The sequence below is a fragment of the Fusarium proliferatum genome, assembly GCF_900067095.1.
Source record: "Fusarium proliferatum ET1 genome assembly, contig: FPRO_scaffold009, whole genome shotgun sequence".
Taxonomy (NCBI): Eukaryota; Fungi; Ascomycota; class Sordariomycetes; order Hypocreales; family Nectriaceae; genus Fusarium; species Fusarium proliferatum.
Window position 1 is genome coordinate 1,152,194 of NW_022194798.1, and position 24,145 is coordinate 1,176,338.

Consider the following 24,145-nt stretch of genomic DNA (forward strand, 5'->3'; position numbering starts at 1 on the left):
AACATATGACCATATCACTTCGGCGTATTTCCGCCCGAATCTTCAGTTTACTAACTTCATCAAGGAGCAAATGGACAGCACTGGATCCCCCAATTTCCAAGATGCCCCCAAATACTTCCTTTGAAACATCTCCGAGATGATGTCCACCAGTGAAACAGCGATCTTCTGAAAGGGGTAATATCGTCTCATTGGTGGAAATACCCCTCATCCTCAACCTCGTCGTTCCCTTCGGAGTGGACCAATCCGTACGCCCTTTCTAGGAAATTACGTATAGTGCATCTCTTATACATAAAATAATAGACAAATCCATCGAAAATGAAGAATTGTCACAGCATTTTAATCATTGGATCTTGCAATTATGGTTGTTATTAAGCTTACCCCCGCAATTGTCCTAGCCTTCCTGGCTGGTGCCAACGCTAAGGATATCTTTGTGTCTCCTACCGGTACTGGCTCTGGTACTCTTGCTGCACCATATGGATCGATCCAATCTGCGATTGATGTTGCCAAAGCTGGTGACTTTATCTACTTGAGGAAGGGTACTTATGCTCCTTCCAAGAACATTCAGGTCAAGACCAGCGGCGCAAAGGGAAGTCCCATCACGGTGAAGCCTTATCAGAATGAGAAAGTGATCATTGATGGAGAAAATATGCCAGGGTTAGTAAAAGCCCCAAGGTAGAATATGTCGACACTAACGTGATCTAGTACACCAAAGGCTGTTGGCGAGTCACTCCCCAATGCTGAGCGCGGTGTCTTCCATATCCAGAATGCCGAGTGGTGGTCATTCTATAATCTCGAGTAAGTTCAACTCTAGCCTCAAAGGTCACTAAACTCACACTTCATAGGATCATCAACGGTCCATATGGCATCTACGCCAGAGATGCCTCCAACAACTACTACGAAGGTCTCTCCACCCATGACAATTATGAGACCGGCTTCCAGCTCGAAGGCGCTTCCTCCAACAACCAAGTCATAAACCTTGACTCCTACCGTAACCGCGACCCTCGGAAGAATGGTGAGAGTGCCGACGGTTTCGCATGCAAGGAAGGCTCGGGTGAAGGCAACGTCCTCCGCAATGCCCGTCTTTGGGAAAACGTCGACGATGGTCTGGACCTGTACATGTTTGGCTCTCCTGTCACGCTCGACGAAGTGTACGCGTGGGGTAACGGTTTCAACCGCTGGGGTTTCACGCCCTTTGAAGGTGACGGCAACGGCTTCAAGCTCGGCATCACCAACAACCCTCCTGCGAACCACATCGTCAAGAACTGCATAGCCTTCCAGAACGCTAAGAAGGGCTTCATCGATAACGGAAACCCTGGCTCCCTGACCTTTGACCGTAACACCGCTTGGAAGAACGGCGACAATGGGTTCAACCTTCGCAGCTCTTCGTCCAAGGTCACCAAGAACGTTGCTGCCAGCAACACGGGTGATCAGGTCAGCTTGAACAGCAAGGTTTCTGCTTCTGGAAACTCGTGGGATAGCAAGGATACCTGGAATGATGCTTCTTTCAAGAGCACAGATGCATCCACCCTGAAGGGTGCTCGTGGAACTGATGGGCGTGTCAAGGCTAGCGATTTCTTGATTCCTGCTTCTGGGGCTGCTATTGGTGCTACTACCAAGGCCAAGGTCTGAGAAATCACCTTGAAATTTTGTACATAATTCTTAGTATACTTCCATTCGGTATGACTCTTCTTCATGTCATCTTGCCTGAGCTCTGTCTGTTGAGAAAATAAATGTGAGACCTAAACCGTTAGTCGATCACGCCTGGGTTAGGATGGTGTGAAGCGAAGAACAGCACAGCAAAACAAATACAGTTTACAATTTTGACCTCCGATCCTTATGCCATCTATCAATAATTGCCTCCTTCATGTAATCTTCATTAAGTTCATCCTGATTTCTTACTCATACCCTCAATGATGCCGTTTTCATGCGTTTCCTTTGTCGTATTCTACAATATCCCATCCATGATCTCCTCTCACGTTAAGACTCAGTGCATGAGCGAATCAGTTACGTCCCCTGCGGCAACTACTTGTCAGCGATGCGCCTGTCAAATCGGGCAGCACTACTCACAGAATCTCATCAAAATAAGGGTGGTTCAGAGCCGCCTTGGCAGAAATGCGAGTTACAGGATCGCAGATGAGCATGTAGTCAAGGAGCTCGAGACCAGCCTCATTCAGGTTCGGGCAAAGGGGAGTAGAGAAATCCCGCTGCCACTTGGGGAAAGATGGCTTAAAATCTGGGTAAGTGGTGACACCAGGCCAGGCGTCTTCATCGGGTGTTCCGAGGGTCCTGCAAAGATCAGTACTCGTCTTCAAGGATCTAGATCGGGGTTGAATTACCGGAATATCTTGAAGATCTCGTCAATCTCTGAATCACCAGGGAAAAGGGGCTTTTTGGAGCACATCTCAGCAAAGATGGTACCGACAGACCACATATCAACACCAGTCGAATACTGCCTTCCACCAAGCAAGACCTCGGGGGCGCGATACCACAGCGTAACAACTTCATGAGTATAACTCCTCAAAGGAACACCAAATGCTCTCGCCAAGCCAAAATCAGCTAGTTTGAGATTTCCGTCCTTGTCGATGAGCAAGTTCTGCGGCTTCAAGTCGCGATGCAATATGCGACGCGAGTGACAATATTTGATGCCTTGGACCAGATCCAGCATAAACTTCTGCACCACCTTCTCATCCATTCCCAGGTTTCGCACGGTAGTGGCAGTTCCTGTGGGCAGAGGCTTTCCACGGCCGCCGTCTGTGACGGGGAGCGAGTCCATGTACTTTTTAAGATCAAGGTCGAGGAATTCCATGACGAGGTAGAGCTTGTGACCGTCGGCGTGAACAATATTCAGGAGGCTGACGACGTTTGGGTGGTTAAGTTCTCTCAGGACGGAAATCTCGCGGATGGCGGTGCTGGGAACGCCCTCGTCTTCAGTCTCGAGACGGATCTTTTTGAGGGCGACGATGCGGCCATTGTGGCTGAGATCGCGGGCTTTGTAGACAACACCATAAGTACCTGAGAAGGGTCAGTAAATATGTAACAGACATGTCACGGGTGTTCAGACCTTCTCCGACTTTTTCTATTCTCTGATAGTTATCCATGTTGAGTTTTGGTGGGGTCTGTTGAGATGAGGATGAGGCAATGAGGGGATGAGGCTGTGTGTGGATAGTGGGAATAGAGTTTTGTCGCGGTGGGTTTATGTCGTATGCGATAAAGTGACTGCTCGTTGGTCTATGGAATTACTCGTTATATCTCGGTCATGCGATGTTGCCGCTCCGTGTCTGGCTTCTTCTGTTTGTTTCGTGTCCCTCGTCAATTGAAAATTCGATGCGTTGACGGATCATTTTCCTCCCGACGCGCGCGCTGGCTCTGTTTTTTTTTGTTGCGGGGACAACTGACGCGTCTCGTCTTTCTGTTTGTCTCCGCACCAACTCACTATGAATCACTCACTCACTCACTCACTCACTGTATCATGATAGATCGTTTGATGGGTAGTCCTGGTGTTTCCATTCACTAGGTAGTTATATCTTTATTTTATCTCATCGCAGTCACCACTGACTGTTCAATTTGTTCTTTGCGCACATTCTTGAAGCCCTTACCCTCACTGCTGATTTTGTTCATCCCTGAAGTGGCGATAAGTAAAATCTCATCCACCAAAACAGATGAGCTCAGATGAACGACGCGACCGACATCGCATGCAATAAAGCTGGTCATTTGGTGTTTTGGCTATGAAAAATAAATGAAATACAGCGCGATCCAAGCTCAAAGGACCTGAAGTTGAGAAACTAGACCTGAGCAACTGAGGTGCATCAGGCGGTTTTGAGATCATGACACGACCCCCTGAAATGGCTTGCTTGGCCCTACAAATGAGGCAGTCTAACTCGTTGAGTTGTCGGCGTCAGTGCATGCTTAGCGCTGTGTTGGCTTCAACAGCAGTGACTCAATCCCTGTAACGCACCTCAGCTCTCATCATGACCCACCAAACTATTGCCTGTAGCGTGCGCCAAAAGCCAATATTTCACCTGTGGCCCGCAGGCACAAGACTAGGTTGGCATATTTCCCCCCTGATGAAATGGAAATAACCGTAAATTTAACTCATGAGCGGCGCAATCCCCCCATTGCCTTGTCTAATTGTATTCCTCGTCAATCTACTTTGATCTTTCATTCTTGTGCTCACTTTGCACTGTCCATTCGCTACAGTTTTGTCATGGCTCGTCAATTGGTCGCAATTTTAGCTGCTGCTGCTGCTTTTAGCGGTGTTAGCGCTGGCCCTTGCAAGCCTGCTTCTTCAATCGCCCTGTCGTCAACAATTCTTGTCGAGACAACTACGGCTGCCACTTCTCACGAGACTGCTTCGTCTACCATCACTGCCGATGTGACTGAGACCACTGCCACCGACGCTACCACTGATGCTACTGCTACTACGGATGCCCTCGACACTACCATCACCGGTAGCACCACTGACACTGCGACGGCCGGATCCATCACCACTTTCCTGACTACTACCACCGAACAATCTCTTGAGCAGTCTACCACCACCACCACTGCTGGCCCCGTTGGGCCAGGTCCTTGTCTTGAAGAGCAGGTACTTTACAACCCCAGCTTCGATGATAACAACAATGGTTGGCCCTGGGATCTCAACAGTGGCGTCCAAGTCTCTACATTGAGTCCGCGCTCTCCCTCCTACTGCCTGTGAGTTGTCCTTAACCTTCACGGCTCCTCTATAAACTATACTGATAGCGCATGACTCAGCTACAACACCCCCACGTCAGGCAACCGAGTCACCACGTTCTCCCAAGCTCTCCCTGCTTTGGGAGACTACGAATACGAGTTGGTGTACTACCTCAGCCTGAAGAGTGCTCAAGTCAATGGCCTCGACTTCTCCTGCTATGCTAACGCCTTCGTCAATGGAAAAAGGATGCGGGATAGCGGAAGCTTTGATCAGTCTAGCCCCTCCACATATCAGCGAGTGGGTGAGGTCTTCACCCCGCAGAACTCCGATGATGCTGGGGAACTGCGTTTTGAGATCCAGTGTGATGGCGAATTTGAGTATGCGGATTTGGCAGTTGACGATGTCAGTCTTACTCGTCGTTGCAACGCGTGATTGAGACTTCGAAGGGCTAAACGAACTCATCCTCCATATGTTTCTTTAGTTTATATCCACGAGATATTTCTCAGGGCTCAGCATGTTGTGATGATGAGGGTTTCGCTAAGTTTGATGGCCTTTACTTGGCTTTGACTTGCGCAAATATCATTCCATGTGTAAACAATTAGATATGTATACAATACATAGTCAGTCTATGCCTATCCAAATACCATGGCTCAAAAGTGACGGTGACTGTGCTCTGGTGCATCCTTTCATTTGACACCAAAATGCATCGTTTACAGTTAACGCCTCATTAAATCCCATACACCTCGCATAATTCTTTCCTACTTAGTATTTCCAGATCAAATATTGAGATTTGCAGTGCCGTCCCTGAAAATATACTGCTGTTGCCGTTGTACTGGGCGTGGGGTAGGATCTGGCCCCTCGGGATGAAGCTTCTTCACCCTCTGCCAGTGATTCAAGAGGTGCTTCTCAAAATAGTTCTTGCGGTCATAGACATAAGGCACCCGTTCAGGGCCATTGCAGAACAAGCATTCGAGGCCGCCCTTGTGGTTTCGTAGACCTGCCAGACCTTGGCGTAGAGAACGAAGGCGCTCCCATTCAGAGATGAACTCAACCAGCTCAAATGGTATTGAGTCACCCCAGTCGGGAGGTTCTTGGGGTAGGTTGAGATCAACCTGGACCCATGGGTGAAACTTATTGGCTTCCGTGGCAGGTTCCGGCTGCTGAGTGCTCCCCGGCGGCTCTGAGTTCAGCTTATCGCATTTGTCTCGCTTATCACGGGACGAACGAGGCTCAGCCTCACCTTGTTGATTAGAAGTTGTTGGCGCAGATGGCTGTGATGCCGGAGTTGCTGAAGACTCTGGCCGGGGAGGCAAGGTTCGTTGTTCATGAGCGCTTGCCACTCGTTGTATCGGTGAGGGCCCAGGTCCAGCAGCTGATCCAACTTGGCGAAGTGGCGCTGGGTGGTAGGCTGCTTCAGGTGCTGGTTGTTGGGATTGTGGTTGAGAGAATCCCGGCGGCGAGCCAGCACCTGCTTGCCCGGGCCGAGGATGTTGGGGTGGATGTACTCCGACAGACGGTGGTTCATGGTGCTGCCTTATGCTAGGAATAGTTGAATATGGGTTATAAGAGGACTGGTATGGCTGTTCTTGTGGCCTGTTACTCGATACCAATGGCGGCAAAAGGTTCGGATCTTGCTGGGGTTGCTGATCAATGGCCATGAGTGACCGGGGTGGAGGAAGATTCGAAGCTTGGCTTGATGATTGTTGGTTCCCGTCCGATGGGGGGTAAGATTGTGACGCGGTATAAGTTGATGGTTGGTAGGAAGGCCGCTGCTCGTTTTGTCTGTGGCCAGACGCTGACCGAGAGTGGCTTTGAGATGCGGATTGATAATGAGACGAAGAAGGCCGTTCAGCAGATGCCCCGGCCTGCTGTGCCTGTGCTTGGCTGTTTTGATACGAGTTTGACCACTCGTGGCTAGTTCGGAGAGGCGCCGTTTGATGTACAGTTTGCTGTGAGGGGACTGTTGGTACACTTGGCAACTGGCCCGCCTGTAGTGGAGGCTGTGTTGAAGTACCAGCATACGGGCTGGAATAGGATACACGCGGTGTATGCGACGTATGGTTGTGACTTTGGGCAGAAGGAATGGGGGGAGAAGCCTGCGGAGGTGGCGGCAGGACCTGGTTGCGACTGTTGCGCGGAGATTCATGCAAATGTCTGTGCATCAGGTGTTCGAGAGAAGGGGTGCACTGAGTAGATCCCTCAACTGGCTGAGTTTGCGACTGCGTATCATATTGCTGGGTTGAGGATGGCTGAAGAGTAGCATGATGTTGCTGAGCGGGTTGTGGCTGTTGGTGTTGCCTCAAAGGTTGCTGTGGATAAGCTTGCGGGGACTGGTTATAAGGCTGAGCTGGCGATTGTTGCGCCTGATACTGCGTATTCTGATATTGCGATGGAGCCGCCTGTTGAGTCTGATACTGTTGGACAGTAGGTCGCGGATACTGAATCAAAGATGCAGTGGATACAGGGGAAGCATGCGATGGCTGACTTGGCTGATATTGATTCTCATGTGACTGTTGGGGATCGTGTGACTGCTGCAATCGCCCTTGGGTATGCCAGTATTGAGTTGTGGGAGGAGGCTCAGGCATCCGTGGTATCTGATCATGACTTGGGCGCCGAGATGAGTTTTCTGGGTGGCTGGATGTAGCAATCATGCAGTCAGCCAGCAGCTGTTGTTGAGAAGCCGGTCCTTGTCGTGGCTGCGGCTGTTGTAGATGTGAATGCTGCTCAGGAGGTGGCTGGCGATATGGTGGGCCTATTGGACTCGGCCCTGCGCTGTATGCGGGGCGTGATGAATAGCTATCGATATCCATGGGCCCTGGCAATGACTGCGCCGGCGGGGTTGGGAGTGATCCTGAGCCGGGCTGCCTACCCATGCTCCGGTTCGTGTTGACCATTTGCGCTTGATGCTGATCTGGCAGAGAGGTGTTTGACGCAGCTGAGCTGTATGGTGGTGTACGTGTTCTCTCTAAATCCCCTTGCACAGGCCTATGCGTCGAATCATAAGGTATCCGGTCCGACGACTGTCCGGCCGACGAGTTCGATGGTTCATCCCGCCTCAGTGCCGCCAGCGCGATGTCAACCGCCGATAGTCGCTCTGCGTCAGTACGTCGGGATGCTGTCGTTCGTGACTGGCTGGTGATTAAGTCTGCTTCCAGAACGGCAGTCAGCTGTTGAAGAACTTGGGCTCGGGAAGCCCGTAGCGATAACGCGCGTGCAGAAGCGGCATAGTCTTCAGCAGCACCGTCTGAGTCATCATCTGAAATGTCAATGACGATGATAGGCTTTTTCTCCTTCTTGACATCCTCACCAGGCAGTGGCCGTGGCGGATTCCTGGTACTTGCAGGCCTTGGCACTGGCGAGGGAGCTGGCAACGGATGAGAGACATTACTGGGCTGCGGAACAGACTGGTGCCTTGGCGGTGCTGATGGAGCTCTTGGAGCCGGAGCCGGAGCCGGAGCCGGAGCTGGAGCTGGAGCTGGAGCTGGAAGCGGCGGCGGAGGGGGAGGCGGAGGGTCAGCAAGGGGCTGGGGAGCTTCTTGTTGGACAGGGGCAGTTTGAGAGTCCTCTTCTACAGCTGGAGCAGGAGCAGGCTCATCATCCTGAGGCACAAACTCCGTTTCCACAAACTCAGTTTGAATCTCGTCGGAGACTGGAAGAGGGACATCAGGTTCCGCTGGGGCTCATTAGCTGTAAGTTCCGAGTTTGCATGCGGCGAGTTGTCATACCAGTTACAGTTGCCTGAGGCTTGGTCTGAGCAGGCTTGTTTGGGCGATGCTCAGTTGGCTTTGGCGGAGGTGGATTTGATTCCTTTTCAGCTGGCCTCGACGCTGTTGGCTTTGATGCCGGCACCTTTGAGACAGGCTGGCTAGGCTCCCTCTCGGCAGGTGTCCCCGATGCTGTCCTTGTTACGGTTGGTCTCGGACCTGTTGGCTTGGGCCTTGTCTGGGTCTGGGAGGTTTGGTGACTCTCGGCAGGCCTAGCTGCTGAAGGACTTGGTGCAGCTTGATTTGATTCTTTCTCAGCTGGTTTCGACATCGCCCTTGCTGCTGGCGGCTTCGGGGTAGACTGGCTTGCCTTGTTCCCGGCCGGTCTCCCTGTTGCTTGCTTTGCTGCGGATGGCTTCGGAGCAGGCTGGTTTGATTCTTTATCTGCAGGTCTCGCAGTTGTTGATTTGGGATCTGAAGCAGCCGGTGTCCTCAAAGCCGATGACCTATGTGCTGATGTTGCATGCTGAGTAGATCCTTTCCCCGCCGATCTCTCAGGATTGGCCGCTCCTGGCTTTGAGCTCGATGACTTCGACCCTGCCGGACGATGAGAGGGCGGTTTAGATCCCGGCCGACCATTTGAATCTTTCTCATTTGTTTTTGCAGGGGCCGTCGTTGCTGGCTTCGAAGCTGCGGTCTTGCTAGGTGTTGATTTGTCCGAGCTATTGTGGTGGCCTATTATCCTCAACACATGAGGCTTCAGTGCTGCTGCCCTGTGTGCTGCCATTTGCTCCGGCGTAGGGGTTGCTTTCTGAAGTTCTGTATCTGCTGGTGCATCTGCTGCTGGGGCCTGCTTCTTTGAATTTGTCTTGGCCTTGCTGGGTCCCGAAGTGTTGTGTTCACTCGACTTGCGCTTTTTCTTCTTCGCTTCTTCTGGTTTTGGTGCTTTAGACTCAGTTCTCTCTTTGTACGGAACTCTCTCGCCATCTTCATCATCCGCCTGTAAAGCTGCTCTGGCCGGATCAGCCTTTAAGTATCTGTCGACCTCTTTGATGTGAGGAAGAAGCTCGTTATTGAGCTTTGGGTTAAATCTCCGCAGGTCCTTTGCATCGATCCAGTCGATGGCACTCCTCTTAGGAAAGTCTCGACCGTCAAAGTACATGACCGGAAACATGCGTTCGTTGACGAGAGTATTCCCAGTCTCGTAAGGTTTGGCCCATTTGTACTCTCCAGACACTTTATCATATTGGTAACAAGGCGGAAGGGAGTCTGCTAAGCCACAGCTTTCGATAGATCCAGGGATTCCGATCTTGTCGAAACTGCCCATAGGAAGAATGAGAACAGCGAGCCATTCTTTGGTCTTGTCCCAGTACGTCAAATAGACCTTTCCACATTTCGGGTCAGTGATTCCCTTGAATTCATCAGCGCCAGTCGGGTCGTGCTGTCGCTGGCGTAGTCGGGTCTGGCGTCGTGTTGACTCTGTTGTTGGTGCATCCTTTTGTGTCTCTTTATTAGTAAACGATGCTCGTTCTGTCTTTTGGCGTTTGGTTTTCGTCATTGGACTCGAGAAGCTTCCCTTACGTTTGGTCTGGGAAAAGTTGGTAAGTAACATATCAAATAAACTTGGAGGTGAATCAGCTTACTCCTCCTGATCTGGTTTGCCGTGGTGATGGGGGGGCTTCATCCGGTTCAGAGAATTCGACTTCAGATACCTCATCCTCTTCTTCTTCCGATTCGTCCTCGTCTTCGTCCTCATCTTCATCCTCCTCTTCGTCGTTCTCTTCGTCGTTCTCTTCGTCATCCTCTTCATCTTCCTCCTCCTCATCAGACTCGTCCGCTTGTACCGTGATGGTTTCAGCAGCCGGAGTTGGTGATGGACTGAAAGTATATCTGGCGTGACGAGCAGAAATATCTTCGCGAGCAGCAATGTCTCGACTCGATGCTTTTGTTCGATTGCCAGGCTTTCGAGTTCTGCTTGCGATAGGCTTATCGTCAACGGGGTCTATCTCGGCTGGTTCTGCTTCTGCAGCTTGGTTGTCATTAGGCTCTTCGGGACTGTCCGCGCCAGCTTCCTCCTCGGCAAACACCCTCCCTACGGGCTCTTCGTCTGCTGGCGGTTCAACAGTTTCCCCCTCGGCGGTTTCTTCCTCCGCAGGTTCCTCGTTGTCAAGTTCCGTCCCGAAAGATTCGTCTTCTATGGGGTTTTCTGTGGGCTCTTCTGTGGGTTCTTCGTTGTGAGGTTCAGTTTCAACAGGTTCCTGCATCACGCTGTCCTCCTGGGGGAAGATGTCTTCCGCAGGTTCGGCATCATCAGCACCGTCTTCCATGGTGTCATCCATCAGGTGATCGTCAAACATAGGTCCATCGTCCATCTCATCATCTGCAGAAACAGGGACAATGGGTGCCGGTTCAGGAAACTCGGGATCCACGGGTGCGCTCTCAATTCCATCAGTCCCAAGCCTAGTAGTGTCAGGCGTCATCTGAAATTGAGACTGTCCGCTGGATGTTCCCATGAGTTGAAAGAGATGGTCGCGGAACGAGTCCATGGTTTGCCTAATCTTCTGCGCGTGAACTCTTTCATAGTGCTCAATGTTGGTCTTTTGGTCGATTTCCAGTTCCTTCTTCTGGCCGCCCAGCTCAATCAGGTTTTCCTGAAGCCTGGATGTTTGATCCGGCGGCGCCGATGGCAATTCAGACCATATTTGCGCGATGCGGTCTTGAATCGATCTCAGCTTCTCCTCATAAATCTCTGTTGGCGACTTGATTGACGCGAAAACCGAGTCGTAGCGATAGACGGCATCTTTGACATCCCGAAACTGTCTCAGAGGCTCCTGGCCTGCCATTTTGGCTGACTCCTCTGTCGGTCGCGCTATCGCATCAGCATGCTAAGAGTGCGCTGAGTCCTATGGTAATGGTTGCTGCTTGCGCGCCTATCACTTGATGAGGCTCACAGTGTGTCGTTGGGTGGGCGCAAAGAGAGTGAGATTGTTGTTGATTGATTAATTGATGTTGGTGACGCAGTGGAGAGCTGCGATTTGTATCGGCTGTGCTGACGATTGCGGCTCAGGCCAGAAAATTGCAGGTAAGGGGGCCGTGGCGTCGGGACCTAGTCCCTATACGGGGCGACATATCGACGTCTCATTGGGCCTGGCAGCTCAGCTGGAACAAGATATAGCTCTTAAAAATGGAGCTCCAATCTCGGCAAGTAAAAAGCAAAGCAATTTATTGATGCCTTAGGCAATAGTCTCTCGATAGCGCTCATTGTCGAGCAAAAACGCTTCAAATCGCCAGGAAAACACGAAAAGCACTTGAACGTCGAGAGAAAAGCTGAGTGTCGAAGAGTTTCCAGCGTTGCGGGGTATCAACACACAAGATGGGCCGGCAGCCTCATCCTAATTTCACTGCGGAAGATCCTGGTGACCTTAGCAAGCTTGGTTCACCGTCTCTTGGCCCGGTCATACTAAGCAGATTGGGAATAGCTTAGCCCCTGAGCTAGGGGCAAAACTCGGTTAGTAGGGTAAGCTGCATTAAGATCCCAACAGCCCCGCTTCTCGATTTCTCAAATATGCCGGGATCTCAAATACCCTATAGTAATAACAAAAGCTACGACATGAAATAAAGATTAGCTATATTTAAAGAAAGTCTTAAGTATATAGATAGCTTAAGATTCTTAGATATATATATATCAATCTATCTATTTATTTTATAGACAGCTTGCAGCCATTTAGTAAATTCAATATAGTAATATCTTTCTCTTACAAGACTGGAAAATTACAGTAGCTTCAATCGACATTGTGCGCAGCATTCATTGTGAACACGTTACTAAGGAGTGTGTTAGAAACGCCCAGCTTCAAGTAAGCTATGAGATACACGCCAGCCATTTGTTTAAGAATTGATGAACAATCATATTAAGCATGCTTGAGGTGTATACACTTGAGCTACTATGCACTCATAGATTGAAACAACGTACAAGGGCTCCCCTCAAAGTCCCTTAACTCAAGCCCTTTAGCATGTGCGAGCGTCAAGCTGACGCGTGAAAACAAGAACTTGTTCAACGTACAAGGATGATCCGTGGACCTTCCAGGCACGCGCCATGGTCGCGCCGCAAAGCCAAGAATCATGCTACGCGCATCTTCAACTCTCCATCCATCAAATGGCATCGCTGGTCGAACAGGTGTAAGCCCTCTTGTTCGCATCTGCTTCATCAGTGATCCGAGAAGCATACTGGCGCATGTTTCTGAGCAGCCGGCTTTGCCTTCGAGGAGATCTTGTTGGAGATTGTAGAGATGGCCGAAGAGAGTATTGAGAACGAATTGACGATTGTCATCAATCTTATCTTTAAGCTGGTCAGTATTTCCGGTGAAAAAGTCGTAAAGCGCGTCATTACCTAATATTGGCTGGGGAATTGGCAGGTCAACCACGTACTTGCCATTGTCGTATAAGAGCAGCATCTTGGTCGCGGTCGTAAACAATGATTCTTGCCTGAAGACCCAAGAAATAAACAGCCATCGCATCGGATCCTGCTTGACGAACTCTTCGGGCGGCCCAAGATAGCTCACCCAAGCGGCGAAAACCAGCTCCATGATCTCGTGACAGCCGTAGTAATCGACAATAATTGCTATGTGCGAGAGCGTCTCCACTGATATCCGTTTCGGGACCTCGCGATGGTGGCCGTGGATGATGTCGAGCAAGATCACGAGTGCCTCGGCATCCCATTCGCTTGCTTGGAGCTCATAGAGCCCTTGATCATTTGGCCGAGACTCTTTGAATCGGCTTTCCAGCATCGCCCGGAAAACTGGTGAGACAAGACTCAGATGTCTCGATGAAACCCGGAATTCGACCTGAGTAGACCCGCTATCTTCTAACGAACCTCTCGGATAACTCTGGTCGTTATCCAAAGTCATCGGTGAATCGCGTCGGGCCTTTGCTGTTTCCATCAACCCCGCCTCATCGGATCCAAGCCGTTCATACTCCGGCTCTGAGTCCACTTGGATCTCATTTTCCTCCTGTAGATGCGCGTTGGGGTTTTGCAGAATGAGTAGAGTATCAGCACGAGGGTCAAAAGTGAACGGCGACGGCTTCATTTTAGATTATGTGATTGTTTTGTTATGATTTGAAACTGGTAGATTTTTATTGATTGAGGGGAAGCTGAGGCTTGGTATGCAACACGGCTGCGTCATCTGATCAAGTTGGAGTAAGTGATGAGCATCCAACATCAGCCGCTAGACCAATCGAGGCGGCATTTGGAGTCGCGCAACACCGACCGCCGGTTATAATACCGAAATACCGCTAATATATGAGCATTTCGTACAAGGCTTTCAACATTGCCTATTACAAAACGTTTCCAAAGGATCTATCTGCCCTGCGCGAGCTGATGTCCTTTCAGGCTTGCTCTGAATGAACATTTTATCGCGGACGTGGCCTCTGAAAACCCTCCCGAAGAGTCCGGTGGCATCATATCTCATGTGACTAGATCAAGCCCTTTGAGTGACTGCAGGCTCAGCTACAATTTAATGTTACTCTTCGTGATCGATGGCCATTTGCTTATGAGCTGACTCAAACATGAGGTTGTTAACCTGGGCGACTCGCCACGCTTCCTCAAAGTCAACCCGGTTATCACAATCCACATCCCCTGTCCCGGAGCGATTTCTTATACAATACTCTAGACGCGAGCGCCTCAAAGAATCATTGCTTCTAAAGTTTCTGTGTTCCAGTGTGATCTTCTCGCCGTAGACGAATTCTCCGCTGTGGGTGTATCAGTACCTGACGATTCTTTCATCAGGTAAACAGCAAGGACCAAATGTTAAGAACTGGGACGCACCATCATACAGAGCCCAGAGATGCTTGCCTGTCGTGACGCAAAGACCTTGTGGATGCATGCAACTATTCTGTCATCCCCAAATGGGCCATGGCCCTATCTGAGCGAGCCTTAGTTGTGTACCTCAGAATCATCTAGCCACTAAGCCATCCGACAAACATGGCCCATTTCCTCAAGGACTACAGGGATTGCTGTTGAAGCTCTCCTTACAGGACATGCATTACTTGAATCGAGTATGCTGAAGATACTAGCTGTTGACGGCGTGGACTGGAGGACGATATCGGTCTGCGGCCTTTGGAGGCATGCCCATTGATTCGCAAAGGGATATAGAGAACCTAGGTAGAACAAGTCGAAGATTTCGCCCCTTGGACACGATTAAGACTATAAATAGGTCATAATGGTAACAAGTTGTACAGATCGGTTGGCGAATTGACTTACTAGGCGGCGAAGAAGTTACATGGTGAAATCCTCGGACTTGTTGAGGGGCATGTTGACCACCAAATGGTTAGTATTCATGTGGACACCAGATGGCAGAAAATGCCGTCGACCTCTTTGAAATTCTGACCACAAACCCAATTGTATAACAAGATCCAGCCGACAAAGGATTCTCAAACATGATCCGACTCGAAAGAAGTCCAACGGCAGGCATGGCGAACCTACGGGTTGAGCAAATCATCCAAGAAGGTTGCCGGCAAGGACAATGCATTTGATCCGATCATCTACCCCCGTGTTCCGTGAAAGACAGATTGACTACAAAGTGATCTGAGCTTATGCTACACTTACTAAGTCTTACTCTAAGCGCCTGATGCCGAAGTCCCTCGGGATATCCGACTGCCTCGGGATCTACGCGAAATGCGACTTGAGCCCTAAAAGTATAGTTTGCAAGGCCAGGATATGTAGGGTGGTATTAGACCCGGATATCCCTGTACTTATTCCATCTACCGGTTCACTCAGCAAGTTCGGTCACACAATCAAGACACACGGTCTGAAGAGTCTAGATACTGTTGGCACTGGTTAGTAAAAATAGATAGATATTGATAAATTTATGCTATTTTATCATTCATATACAGCGCGTATGCGGAGTAATGAGTGACTCTTATTGGTGATTTGTGAAGTAGGCAATTCCCCAGAGCCAAAGCTGGACTAATCATATGCAAGATGCCGAAAGAACCTCGAGCTGAGAAGCACAAGATGTATTTAATATCTATGTATAATGATTAACTGGCGATTGGCTGAAGGAGAGTTGAAGGGATTCTGTCTGTGATGACTTCTTCAATCACCGAAGACAGTGTTAAGAAGCCAGTCACCTAACAGGTTGCAATATGCTTCTGTCTTGAGCTCTGCATCCTTTACCGTCTCTTTCTCTCCAGACCTCTCACGCATGGGAAGACTATCAAATCCATGCAAGACATCTGGCACCAGGAGCCATCTGACGCTGCCGCCAGGAAAGGTTTCCTGCCATGCGAATCGCTTATCTTCCAACTCCAGCTCCCCAGGTTTTCCAGGCTCTGAACGCCCGCAGCGACCTATCTCGGAATCAGTGTCCGATATTCCGGAGCCTCCTCTTGCCCTGGCCAGGCGGGTTGCACAATCCAGACTCTCCTTTGCTAACATGTCCAATTCCGATGCGACGATGAAAACATGGGGAGGGAGATCATCTGGATCAGCGCACGGGCCAGGACTCACGAGAGGATCTCGCAGGTCCTGTCCATCGGGCAGATAACTCCAATCGAACAGCGGGGCCATGTTGAGGAGGAGATCGCGTGCGGACGTGCGCGGGGAGCCGAGACTAGCATCCGTTTTATACTGACGCGTACTAATTTTTGCCTCTGGAGAGCGGCTGAGATCAAGTGCGCCGTAGACAGAGATGGCTGCACGAGGACGACAAGTGCAATGGTCAGATTGGAACAGGCGCTGAGACAAGCCCAGGCTCAGATTGCCGCCTGCACTGAACCCACAGACAGCGACACGGCCGCCGTTTGCCTTGTCAATAGGGAGAGAGTCATCATCCAAAGCGGCGTGGTACAGCGAGACAAGATCGTCTAAGCCAGTGGGGAAGGGAGCTGCTGGGGCTTTGCTATAGTTCAATGCAATAACAAGCACGGAGTGAGTGTCGGAAAAGGAACGGTTCCAGGCGTCATCATCCTGAGAGGAGCCTATGCAAAATCCACCACCATGAATAGTAAACAATGTTGGGAGGGGCTTGGATGAACCGGCTTCATAGGAGGAAGGAATAAAAATGCTACAACGCTGATCAGCTCTGGAACGTGAAAGAGAGACTCCGAAATGCAGACACTTCTCGGAAATGGAAGACCAAAGCCGAGGTGTCGAGATATTGTGTAGAAAACTTACCGCACAGGTAAATGATCTCTCACATTGTAAGTCTTGACAATATTGGGCGCGTTGGCTGAAGTTCTGCTGAATGAACCCAACCAGTCGATGGTTGTCAGAGTCGCTTGTATTGCCCGGATTTGGACATTGTATGCGATGCGGCGCGTCCAGGGCGGGCTCCCCTTTACCAACTGGGCGTTAGTGCGAAAATCGGCCATTTTATTTGTGGTGGCGGTATGTAAAAAATCCTATGTGATGTAAGGCGGGACAGACGGGGTTCTTTAACCTGTCACGCAGTCTTGAGTAGGTCGGTCATTGTAGAGCTTCGATTGGTTGTTTGAGGAGTCCACATGGATGGTCCTGATAAAGCATCGCAATCTAGATATGGCCTCGAGTACCAGCTGATGCCAAGTATTTGCCGTGATGGACAACCGGAATGGAGACAAGATATTAAGCTTTCTCTGGCCCGAAGCTGTCATGGTTTCGGACATGTGTCTCGGTGTGCGCCTGACCGAATATCTTGACTATTCGGGGTGCAAATACCGACGTTTTGTATGATGCTATTCCATCTATGGTCAAAGTGCTCTTTGACTTTGCTTCCCCAAGATCTTGAGACAAGGGGCTGAGCTCCTCCGCAGATTCCGTCTGGGGCCCCATTCGATTCTCGCTTGCACTAGCTTGGGTCCAGAGCCTCGTTTCTCCCGTCTTATCGAAGTCCCCCACGTGGAGCTATCCCTCTCCCCCTCATTGTGATGGACAGCCGCCGCCAATTTCAGCATGGTTCTTGATTCCATACGCGGCAATCACGGCAGATGTTTCGACTCAACCTCATTGACTCACCCCCGAACTGCTCAATCTTACACAATATGCTATTTATTTGTTGACCGAGGTTTACCTTGTACAATCTTGCGGGGTAGAAGAAGCCAGCGATTACCCCATGCTGACCATAGCATACCATCTCCTTGCTCACAGGGCGTTACAGTAGTGTCAAGCCTCCCCGCATTATTTCAATTTCCTGGGGCAATTGCTTTATCACACAGGCTAGTGAAAGTTTAATTACCATCAGCGTAACCTTCCAGTTGGTCAATCTATATAAGCCTGGACCCCGTTCCCAGGTCAACTAATTTTTCAAAACCGTACAACTCCACGTCTCAAGCTGGCATATCTCAGCTTCAACCGCCTTTTCTTTCTGCCACGATCGATTATCGATATCCTTCAAAGCAATTGGAGTCTGTCAACATGGCGTCCGACCCAGAGGTTTCTGCAGCGCCTACAGGCGATGCGAAGAAGTCAGCCCTGCCCGCAGATGACCAGCGACCCCCTTCAATTGAATATGTCGAAAACCCCGACCTCGAGCCGACGCCCAAAGTCGCCATTTCCACAATGTTGGCTGTTTTCGTGAGTTTATGTTCTCAAAATCTCTCTAAAATGCTGATCTGGGTTGTACTAACAAATTGGCTCTTCCTCGCAGTTCATGGGTCTGACCTACGTCCCCGCCATCGCGACCGGATTCATCATGCCTACTCAGATTCTTCAGCAGATCGGTATGGCTTTGGGAGACACTGAGAATATCGCTTGGATTCCTGGTAGTTGGTCCATTGGCTCTGCCGTTGCCTTCTCTATTGCTGGTGGTCTGAGTGACGTGTTTGGTCGCCGATATGTACTATTGAGCGGTCAGGCTATCGTCCTGGTTGGTGGTGTAAGTTACCAGACATGTTCTGAAAATGGAGTATTCCTCTTGTCTAACAGAATTGCTTGCTAGATTATTTGTGCTGTTTCCCAGACCACTCTACACATCGTTGCTGGAACTACTTTGGTAGGCTTTGGTGCTGGCACCATTATGGTCGCATATCCTGGAATCAGCGAGCTTCTGCCCAACAAGTATAGGTATGTATCTTCATTCAAATTTGGGCCCAAGATCACTTTACTAACCCGTTTCTAGAGGTATTGGGTTGGCGTGGACCGAGTTCTGCATCACTATTCCTTGGGGTTCGTTGGCCGGCCTTATCGCTACCCATCTGTATCTCAAGGCGAGCTGGAGATGGTGCTATTACATCACCATAATCTACGCTGCTATCTGCCTAGTCGGAACCTTCATCTGCTACTTCCCCCCATCTCGACCCCAACATGACTTTGAGAGGACCCGCTGGCAGCAAGTCAAGGAGCTCGACTATATCGGACTTCTCCTCTTTGCTACCGGCCTTACCGTATTCCTGATCGGTGTCACCTTCCTCGGCGCTACTCATAGGTCCATGACACTCGTTGCGACAACTATCTCGATCGGTGCCTGTATCTTCATCGCAGCTTTCGTCTACGACTTCACCGTTCCGAAGAAGCCACTTTTCCCCATCAAAATCTTTCGCATGTACCGAGAATTCACTGTGTATCTTGTGGTACTCTTTGTGTCTGGCATGATCTGGCAGGGAGTTGTCACACTCGGAAACCAGGGCACTCTGTTCATGTTCACCAACGATATTATCGAAATCGGTGTCATCTCGGTTCCCGCAAGTATGTCCGGCATTATTGGAGGTTGGATCATGCCCAGTCTTGTTCACAAGCTCAAGCACATCCGGTATCAGTTTGTTTTCGCCCTGCTGATGCAGACTGCCTTCACCGCATCATACGCCGCCGTGATTCCCAACAACAAGACTGGTTGGACTCTCCTACCCATGTTCGGCCAGTCCTGCTTCACCTGGGTTACAGTGTTGTCCTATGTCTCTTCCGGTCTCTTGGTTCCTCAAGAGGAGCTCGGAGTCTCGGCCGGTCTGATGGGTACATTCCGTAGCGCTGGCGGATCGCTCGGTAACGCCATGTTCAGCACGATTTTGACCTCCATCGTCAACCGCGACCTCGGCAACAACATCGCTGGGGCTGCCATCGGTGCGGGTTACTCACCCAAAGACTTGCCTACCTTGATCCCAGCTGTCATCCAGAATGCGGTTGGCGTACCTTTTGCCATGGCCAAGGTCCCCAACGTAACAGAGCCAGTTCTCCAAGCCACAGCTGCGGCATTCAAAAACACATACGCCAAGGCATTCAGAACCGTGTTTTACTCAACAATTCCATTGGGCGTATTGGCCATCATCGCGGCCTGCTTCATCCGTGATCCAAGTCACTTGCTTAACAACCATGTGGCTGTCCAACAAGAGAAGGAAGTCCTTGGAAAGAAGAAGGATATCGAAATGGAGCCCAAGATCATTGATTAAACGCATTAGCATATAGCTAGTTCAGATTGTTATATCATCCAGAAATACACGTCTACATATTTGAAGAATGTTCTTGCTACATCTCTAAAGCTTAAACCCATACTAGTCTCACAAGGCTGCATCCGACTCGATCAGACGATTTCCGGGGGTTGCACTGATGGCGCAACCGCATTTGGCCAGCCCTAAATAAATAAAGTTTGACTTAAACCAGACTACCATAGGTTAGACCTTGGCCCATGCCCGTAGCTATTGCAGTTCATGTGGTGGTACTAGAGAGGATTCATGGGTTGGTCGTGGTATACCAAATGGCTCGGTTGATTGTCGATGCACTTGACATATGCTGAAGGATAACGTGAGTGTCGATGTGATCAATCACCTTCAGATGTATCTTACGAAATCTTATTGCTGATACAAAATGTGACGACACAGTTCAGAATATGTAGTATGTACTTTACGGAGGACTGGTCACTACAGCTTAGACTTCTCTCCCCCGTTCAATTTCGCCTTCTCGGCTGCACTCAGCTCTCGTCTTTCTGGACCACCTCGACTGCCATCACCAAGGAAGGTATCCTCGCGATGCTCATATTCTGTGTGGAACCTCCACTTCTCTGCTAATTGACTGGGAAGCTTCTTCTTCCAAGCGGATGCCATACATTCGCCCAAGACTGGGAGAAATTTGAACGCGCTAAGAGAGATTAGCCAGGTGTCGTTAGTAAGGGCTGCTGTCACTTACTGTCCACTTCCGCCTCCGCCAACAAACAGGTTCTTATAATCAGGATGATAGTCCATGATGAAGTCACCAGTAGGTGTATCTGTGTACCAACACAGAGCTACCCGAGTAAGGGCACGATCAGCCAGCTCAGGCAGCATCTCGCGCAAGCCGGCTCGGAGGCGTTCCTCAGCATCAGCAGGAACAAAGTTCTTTCGCTCCCGAGAAATAGGAGGCGGAACGGAAATGTTGGACTCGACAGAGTTGTTGTCACCCTTTGAGGGCGCTCGAGTGTAGCCCCAACCGTGAACAGCAAACTTAAGCATCTTTGTGTCCTCGTGGGGAGGAAAGTTGAACCACCCGGTGGCGTAGTTCATATAAATGGGAATGTTCTTGTACTTGACCATCTCATCGTCTGTAAGGTGAAGGAAGCCGAGTGCTTGTGCTGTTGATAGTGTTGAGTTGTAAGTGGGGACGATACCGGAAGACCAGGCGCCTGCTGCAAGAATGAAGTGGTCGCCCCGAACAGGAGTTCCCTCAAGGGTTTTGACTGCTTTGATCACACCTTGAGCGTCGCTGTCAAAGCCGACAACGGTTCCGGCTCGACCAGCAATGAAGGAGATACCTAGCTCGAGACATTCATCACGAAGTTGCTTAATGGCTTTATTCGCATCTGCCCAGCCGCCAGACTTGTTCAAGTAACCCTCAAAGTTAGGTTGGGCAAGTTCGCCGGTCAAGATTGGAAATCTCCGCTTTGTGTCAGCAGCATCTGCCAATCTGGTATAAGGCAGCTGTCGCTTATCAAGCTGAGCAATTGTCTTATCCGTCCAAGACTTCTCAGGTGTACTTCTCGAACCAGCAATGACATAGTCTGTTTGGTAGAAAATACCATTATACTTAGGGTCCTGAGACCACTTGCAATAAGCTTCATACGCAAGGGAGCAGTAATCGGTGTCGGCATAGTCAAATCGGATGACTCTGGAGATATCCGAGCTGGAACCGTCCGGCACCTGAAGAGGTTAGCGGATCGACGTCACTGAGGCTGGGGCTCTTACAGGCGGCATGTGCCTGTCAAGGACAGTGATGTTCTGGTGACCTTCTAGGGCGAGCTGCTTGGCTGCAGTGAGGCCAAAAAGGCCTGCGCCAATGATTACGATCTTGCTGGTCTGATCCATGATGATGAGATGGAGGTAGGCGATGCTGTTTGGTAGGTTAGATTGAGAGTCTGGCTGAAAACTGACGTCTGATATACTGCACCCAAGTGCCCAGTGGAGACGGATGTCAACCTGTATGCGACCCTATCTACAGTGTCGATGTGCCGTGCACGTGAGCGGATCTCCAGTACGAGGTCCAACTTACGGCCCGTTAGTCGATAACTTACATACATAATTAGGGAAGCATAGTAAATCACATTTTGATCACGTAATGATTCTCTGACGATTTTACTATTACCCCGACTTCCCCTGTCTTAAGAAGATTTGCTATCCCAACGTTTTGGCCCTCCTAATCCCCTAAGATGTAATATTTGTAACCTACTTCGGCATGGAATCTCGAGAAAGCGTGTAAGACACAGATGCGATTGTAATCATTTGACCAAGGGAGGAGCGTTAGGTAGAGAATCAGAAAGCGACCGGAGTTACTGTATGTCATATATGTCTGGCATGAATTGCGAAAAGATATCGTTCAAATTCACTTCCTCAAGCTCCCCAACATCAAACATGGATGGATCAAATGACTCCTCTCTTTGGCTTGGTGCCAACTGGCTTACCTGTGTCTCAGTTAAGGGGTGTATATAATGCGTCGAGATGCGAATGATAGCATCTTGCGGACGACTTGAACTTTCTCCGTATAGCGGCGTCATCTGGCTGATCTTGGGATCTACCAGAGCCCAGAACAGAGCTGGATGGAAGACAATAGAGATGCCCTTACCAGCTGGCGGCTGTGAGCTATTATCCGCGGTAGAGTCCAAGCTCTGTAGTAATTCGAGCTGAAAACCTGTTAGTGACCCGGCTGAGTAGCTGCTAGCTACGCACCTTTTGCATAATGTGCGGCCATGTTGATGACAGCCTCTCCAAGAACCCTTTGCACCACTCTAGATCGCCTTTTGCTTTTTCCGCGACCTTCGGATCAATCGCACGTTGGAATAACCAAGGGATCGTTGCGACTACTGCTACAAGTTGCCCTACTAAAGGATCGCAGACCTCGAAGCGCAGCTCCTCGCATAGACGTAGGAGTTTGAACACCCACGCTGAATTAAATAGAGCCTGATCCACAGTCTGCTGCAAAAAGGAACGGGCCTGAAGTCCACTCGATCTATCTCGCATAGCTACAAGGTGGATGAAAGGATGATGTAGAATAGCTGTGATGGCGTGAGTAACAACTTGCATGAGAAGCCACGGTATCCAGTACTCTCGCTGGTCCTGAAGCTCGGTGGCCATTCTTTTAGTAAAATGGACGTTTCTCAGCAGATGGCTATGAGGAAGTTTGGTTTCGTGCTTGTAAAGCTCTGCGCAGAGGATGTAGTGCATCGAACCGGGTAACCATGCTGTCTCTGCTTTCCCGATTCTGACCTGATGCATGTATGATGAGAGGTGACCCCACATCTCGATAACGTTGATATAATATGCCGTAACTCCTAGATCCTCGGATGCGTCGTCTGAGAAGAGATCTGGAGGGCACTCGCCATCATTCGTGGGCGGGAGTGACGGTGGCCGGTGGGCGCTGGCTGGGTATCTGTGTTCGTCATCGTCGTATATACGGCTACGCTCTTGAGGCATGAATGTTTGCTCTAGAAGAGCAACGGTCCAGTGGCATCTCAGGCTGGCTTCAACTGGCGATGATTCGTAGAAAGAACTCTGGGATAACTTTCGGAGAGCCTCCAGTCGGGACATGGTTCCGATGCTCATCCACGCTCGGCCTGGTTTACATGCTGGTTCACCCGAGTCAGTTTACCACCAACGAGAAGCAGCTGAAATGTACTTACCTGCGACATCAACTAGGACAAGCAAGCATAAGGCTTGCACAATCTCAAGCTTAGGAATGCCCTGAGAAGCAAGGATGGCGACCTCCTGCTCTGCGGAGCTGCCATACAACTCGACCGCCTTGGATCGATTGTCACTGAAGAAGTCATGCGCGCTATACCGCACAGTGAGCGCCAGGAAGCTGTAGAGAAGATATCGAGGTGCCGAATTAAGAGTGTCCCTGAGTTCGGCTATGTTGAAAAGTTGCAAAGGCTGGAGGTGTAGTTTCACACGATAGATCTCTATAAGATGATCCAAAACCTCTGACGGTACATCTGGACTGGGAAGTTCAGTAACATCAATATTTGGGCCAGAACGGCAACTTACTTCTTCACATCAAAGATTGTGTCTATCGGCGGCGGCGAGGTCATGCCGGGACTTGCGCTGTACTCTGCTTGCAAACTTGTAGATGGAACACTTGCAGAAGTACTTGGAGAGGGCCCGGGGCCCGTAGCTGAGGCTGACGATGGTCTAAAGAATGAGCCACCACTCATTGAATATGATTGATAGTGAGCTTACTGAAGCAGCTCATAAATACCCTTCACTTGTGACTCCAGCATCTGGAACCGGTCCTGTAAGTCATCCCTTTGGGCACTTTTCGCGTTAGCTTCCTCTCAATGACTGGTTTGATCGGCCTTACCTCTTCGTGACTCTACTGCTTTTTCTTGCGGCAGTTCTTACTGGCCCA

General features: G+C 50.1%; 9 protein-coding genes across 9 annotated transcripts; 3 read left to right on the forward strand and 6 right to left on the reverse strand.

The window, feature by feature from the left end:
* Positions 1-358: 358 nt before the first annotated feature.
* Positions 359-1,629, forward strand: FPRO_15357 (uncharacterized protein; the record flags this gene model as incomplete). The annotated part of the gene is made up of 3 exons (XM_031220332.1): positions 359-654; positions 703-795; positions 843-1,629. 3 exons carry the CDS (start codon positions 359-361, stop codon positions 1,627-1,629), a joined length of 1,176 nt encoding a protein of 391 aa, XP_031086002.1.
* A 371-nt stretch (positions 1,630-2,000) lies between these two features.
* Positions 2,001-3,098, reverse strand: FPRO_15356 (putative CDC28-cyclin-dependent protein kinase; the record flags this gene model as incomplete). Its single annotated transcript, XM_031220333.1, has 4 exons — positions 2,001-2,013; positions 2,068-2,286; positions 2,337-3,012; positions 3,062-3,098. The coding sequence occupies 4 exons, from the start codon at positions 3,096-3,098 to the stop codon at positions 2,001-2,003; spliced, it is 945 nt and encodes a 314-aa protein (XP_031086003.1).
* A 1,106-nt stretch (positions 3,099-4,204) lies between these two features.
* FPRO_15355 (uncharacterized protein) lies at positions 4,205-5,101 on the forward strand (the record flags this gene model as incomplete). The annotated part of the gene is made up of 2 exons (XM_031220334.1): positions 4,205-4,689; positions 4,750-5,101. 2 exons carry the CDS (start codon positions 4,205-4,207, stop codon positions 5,099-5,101), a joined length of 837 nt encoding a protein of 278 aa, XP_031086004.1.
* Positions 5,102-5,445: 344 nt separating this feature from the next.
* Positions 5,446-11,216, reverse strand: FPRO_15354 (uncharacterized protein; the record flags this gene model as incomplete). Its single annotated transcript, XM_031220335.1, has 3 exons — positions 5,446-8,342; positions 8,395-9,961; positions 10,017-11,216. 3 exons carry the CDS (start codon positions 11,214-11,216, stop codon positions 5,446-5,448), a joined length of 5,664 nt encoding a protein of 1,887 aa, XP_031086005.1.
* Positions 11,217-12,314: 1,098 nt separating this feature from the next.
* FPRO_15353 (uncharacterized protein) lies at positions 12,315-13,457 on the reverse strand (the record flags this gene model as incomplete). The annotated part of the gene is made up of 2 exons (XM_031220337.1): positions 12,315-12,709; positions 12,761-13,457. The coding sequence occupies 2 exons, from the start codon at positions 13,455-13,457 to the stop codon at positions 12,315-12,317; spliced, it is 1,092 nt and encodes a 363-aa protein (XP_031086006.1).
* Positions 13,458-15,463: 2,006 nt separating this feature from the next.
* Positions 15,464-16,740, reverse strand: FPRO_15352 (uncharacterized protein; the record flags this gene model as incomplete). Its single annotated transcript, XM_031220338.1, has 2 exons — positions 15,464-16,433; positions 16,544-16,740. The coding sequence occupies 2 exons, from the start codon at positions 16,738-16,740 to the stop codon at positions 15,464-15,466; spliced, it is 1,167 nt and encodes a 388-aa protein (XP_031086007.1).
* A 1,021-nt stretch (positions 16,741-17,761) lies between these two features.
* FPRO_15351 (uncharacterized protein) lies at positions 17,762-19,728 on the forward strand (the record flags this gene model as incomplete). Its single annotated transcript, XM_031220339.1, has 4 exons — positions 17,762-17,920; positions 17,994-18,221; positions 18,285-18,409; positions 18,465-19,728. 4 exons carry the CDS (start codon positions 17,762-17,764, stop codon positions 19,726-19,728), a joined length of 1,776 nt encoding a protein of 591 aa, XP_031086008.1.
* Positions 19,729-20,196: 468 nt separating this feature from the next.
* On the reverse strand, positions 20,197-21,612 carry FPRO_15350 (uncharacterized protein; the record flags this gene model as incomplete). Its single annotated transcript, XM_031220340.1, has 3 exons — positions 20,197-20,413; positions 20,462-21,447; positions 21,493-21,612. The coding sequence occupies 3 exons, from the start codon at positions 21,610-21,612 to the stop codon at positions 20,197-20,199; spliced, it is 1,323 nt and encodes a 440-aa protein (XP_031086009.1).
* Positions 21,613-22,073: 461 nt separating this feature from the next.
* On the reverse strand, positions 22,074-23,828 carry FPRO_15349 (uncharacterized protein; the record flags this gene model as incomplete). Its single annotated transcript, XM_031220341.1, has 4 exons — positions 22,074-22,424; positions 22,471-23,366; positions 23,421-23,737; positions 23,785-23,828. The coding sequence occupies 4 exons, from the start codon at positions 23,826-23,828 to the stop codon at positions 22,074-22,076; spliced, it is 1,608 nt and encodes a 535-aa protein (XP_031086010.1).
* Between the last annotated feature and the right edge of the window lie 317 nt (positions 23,829-24,145).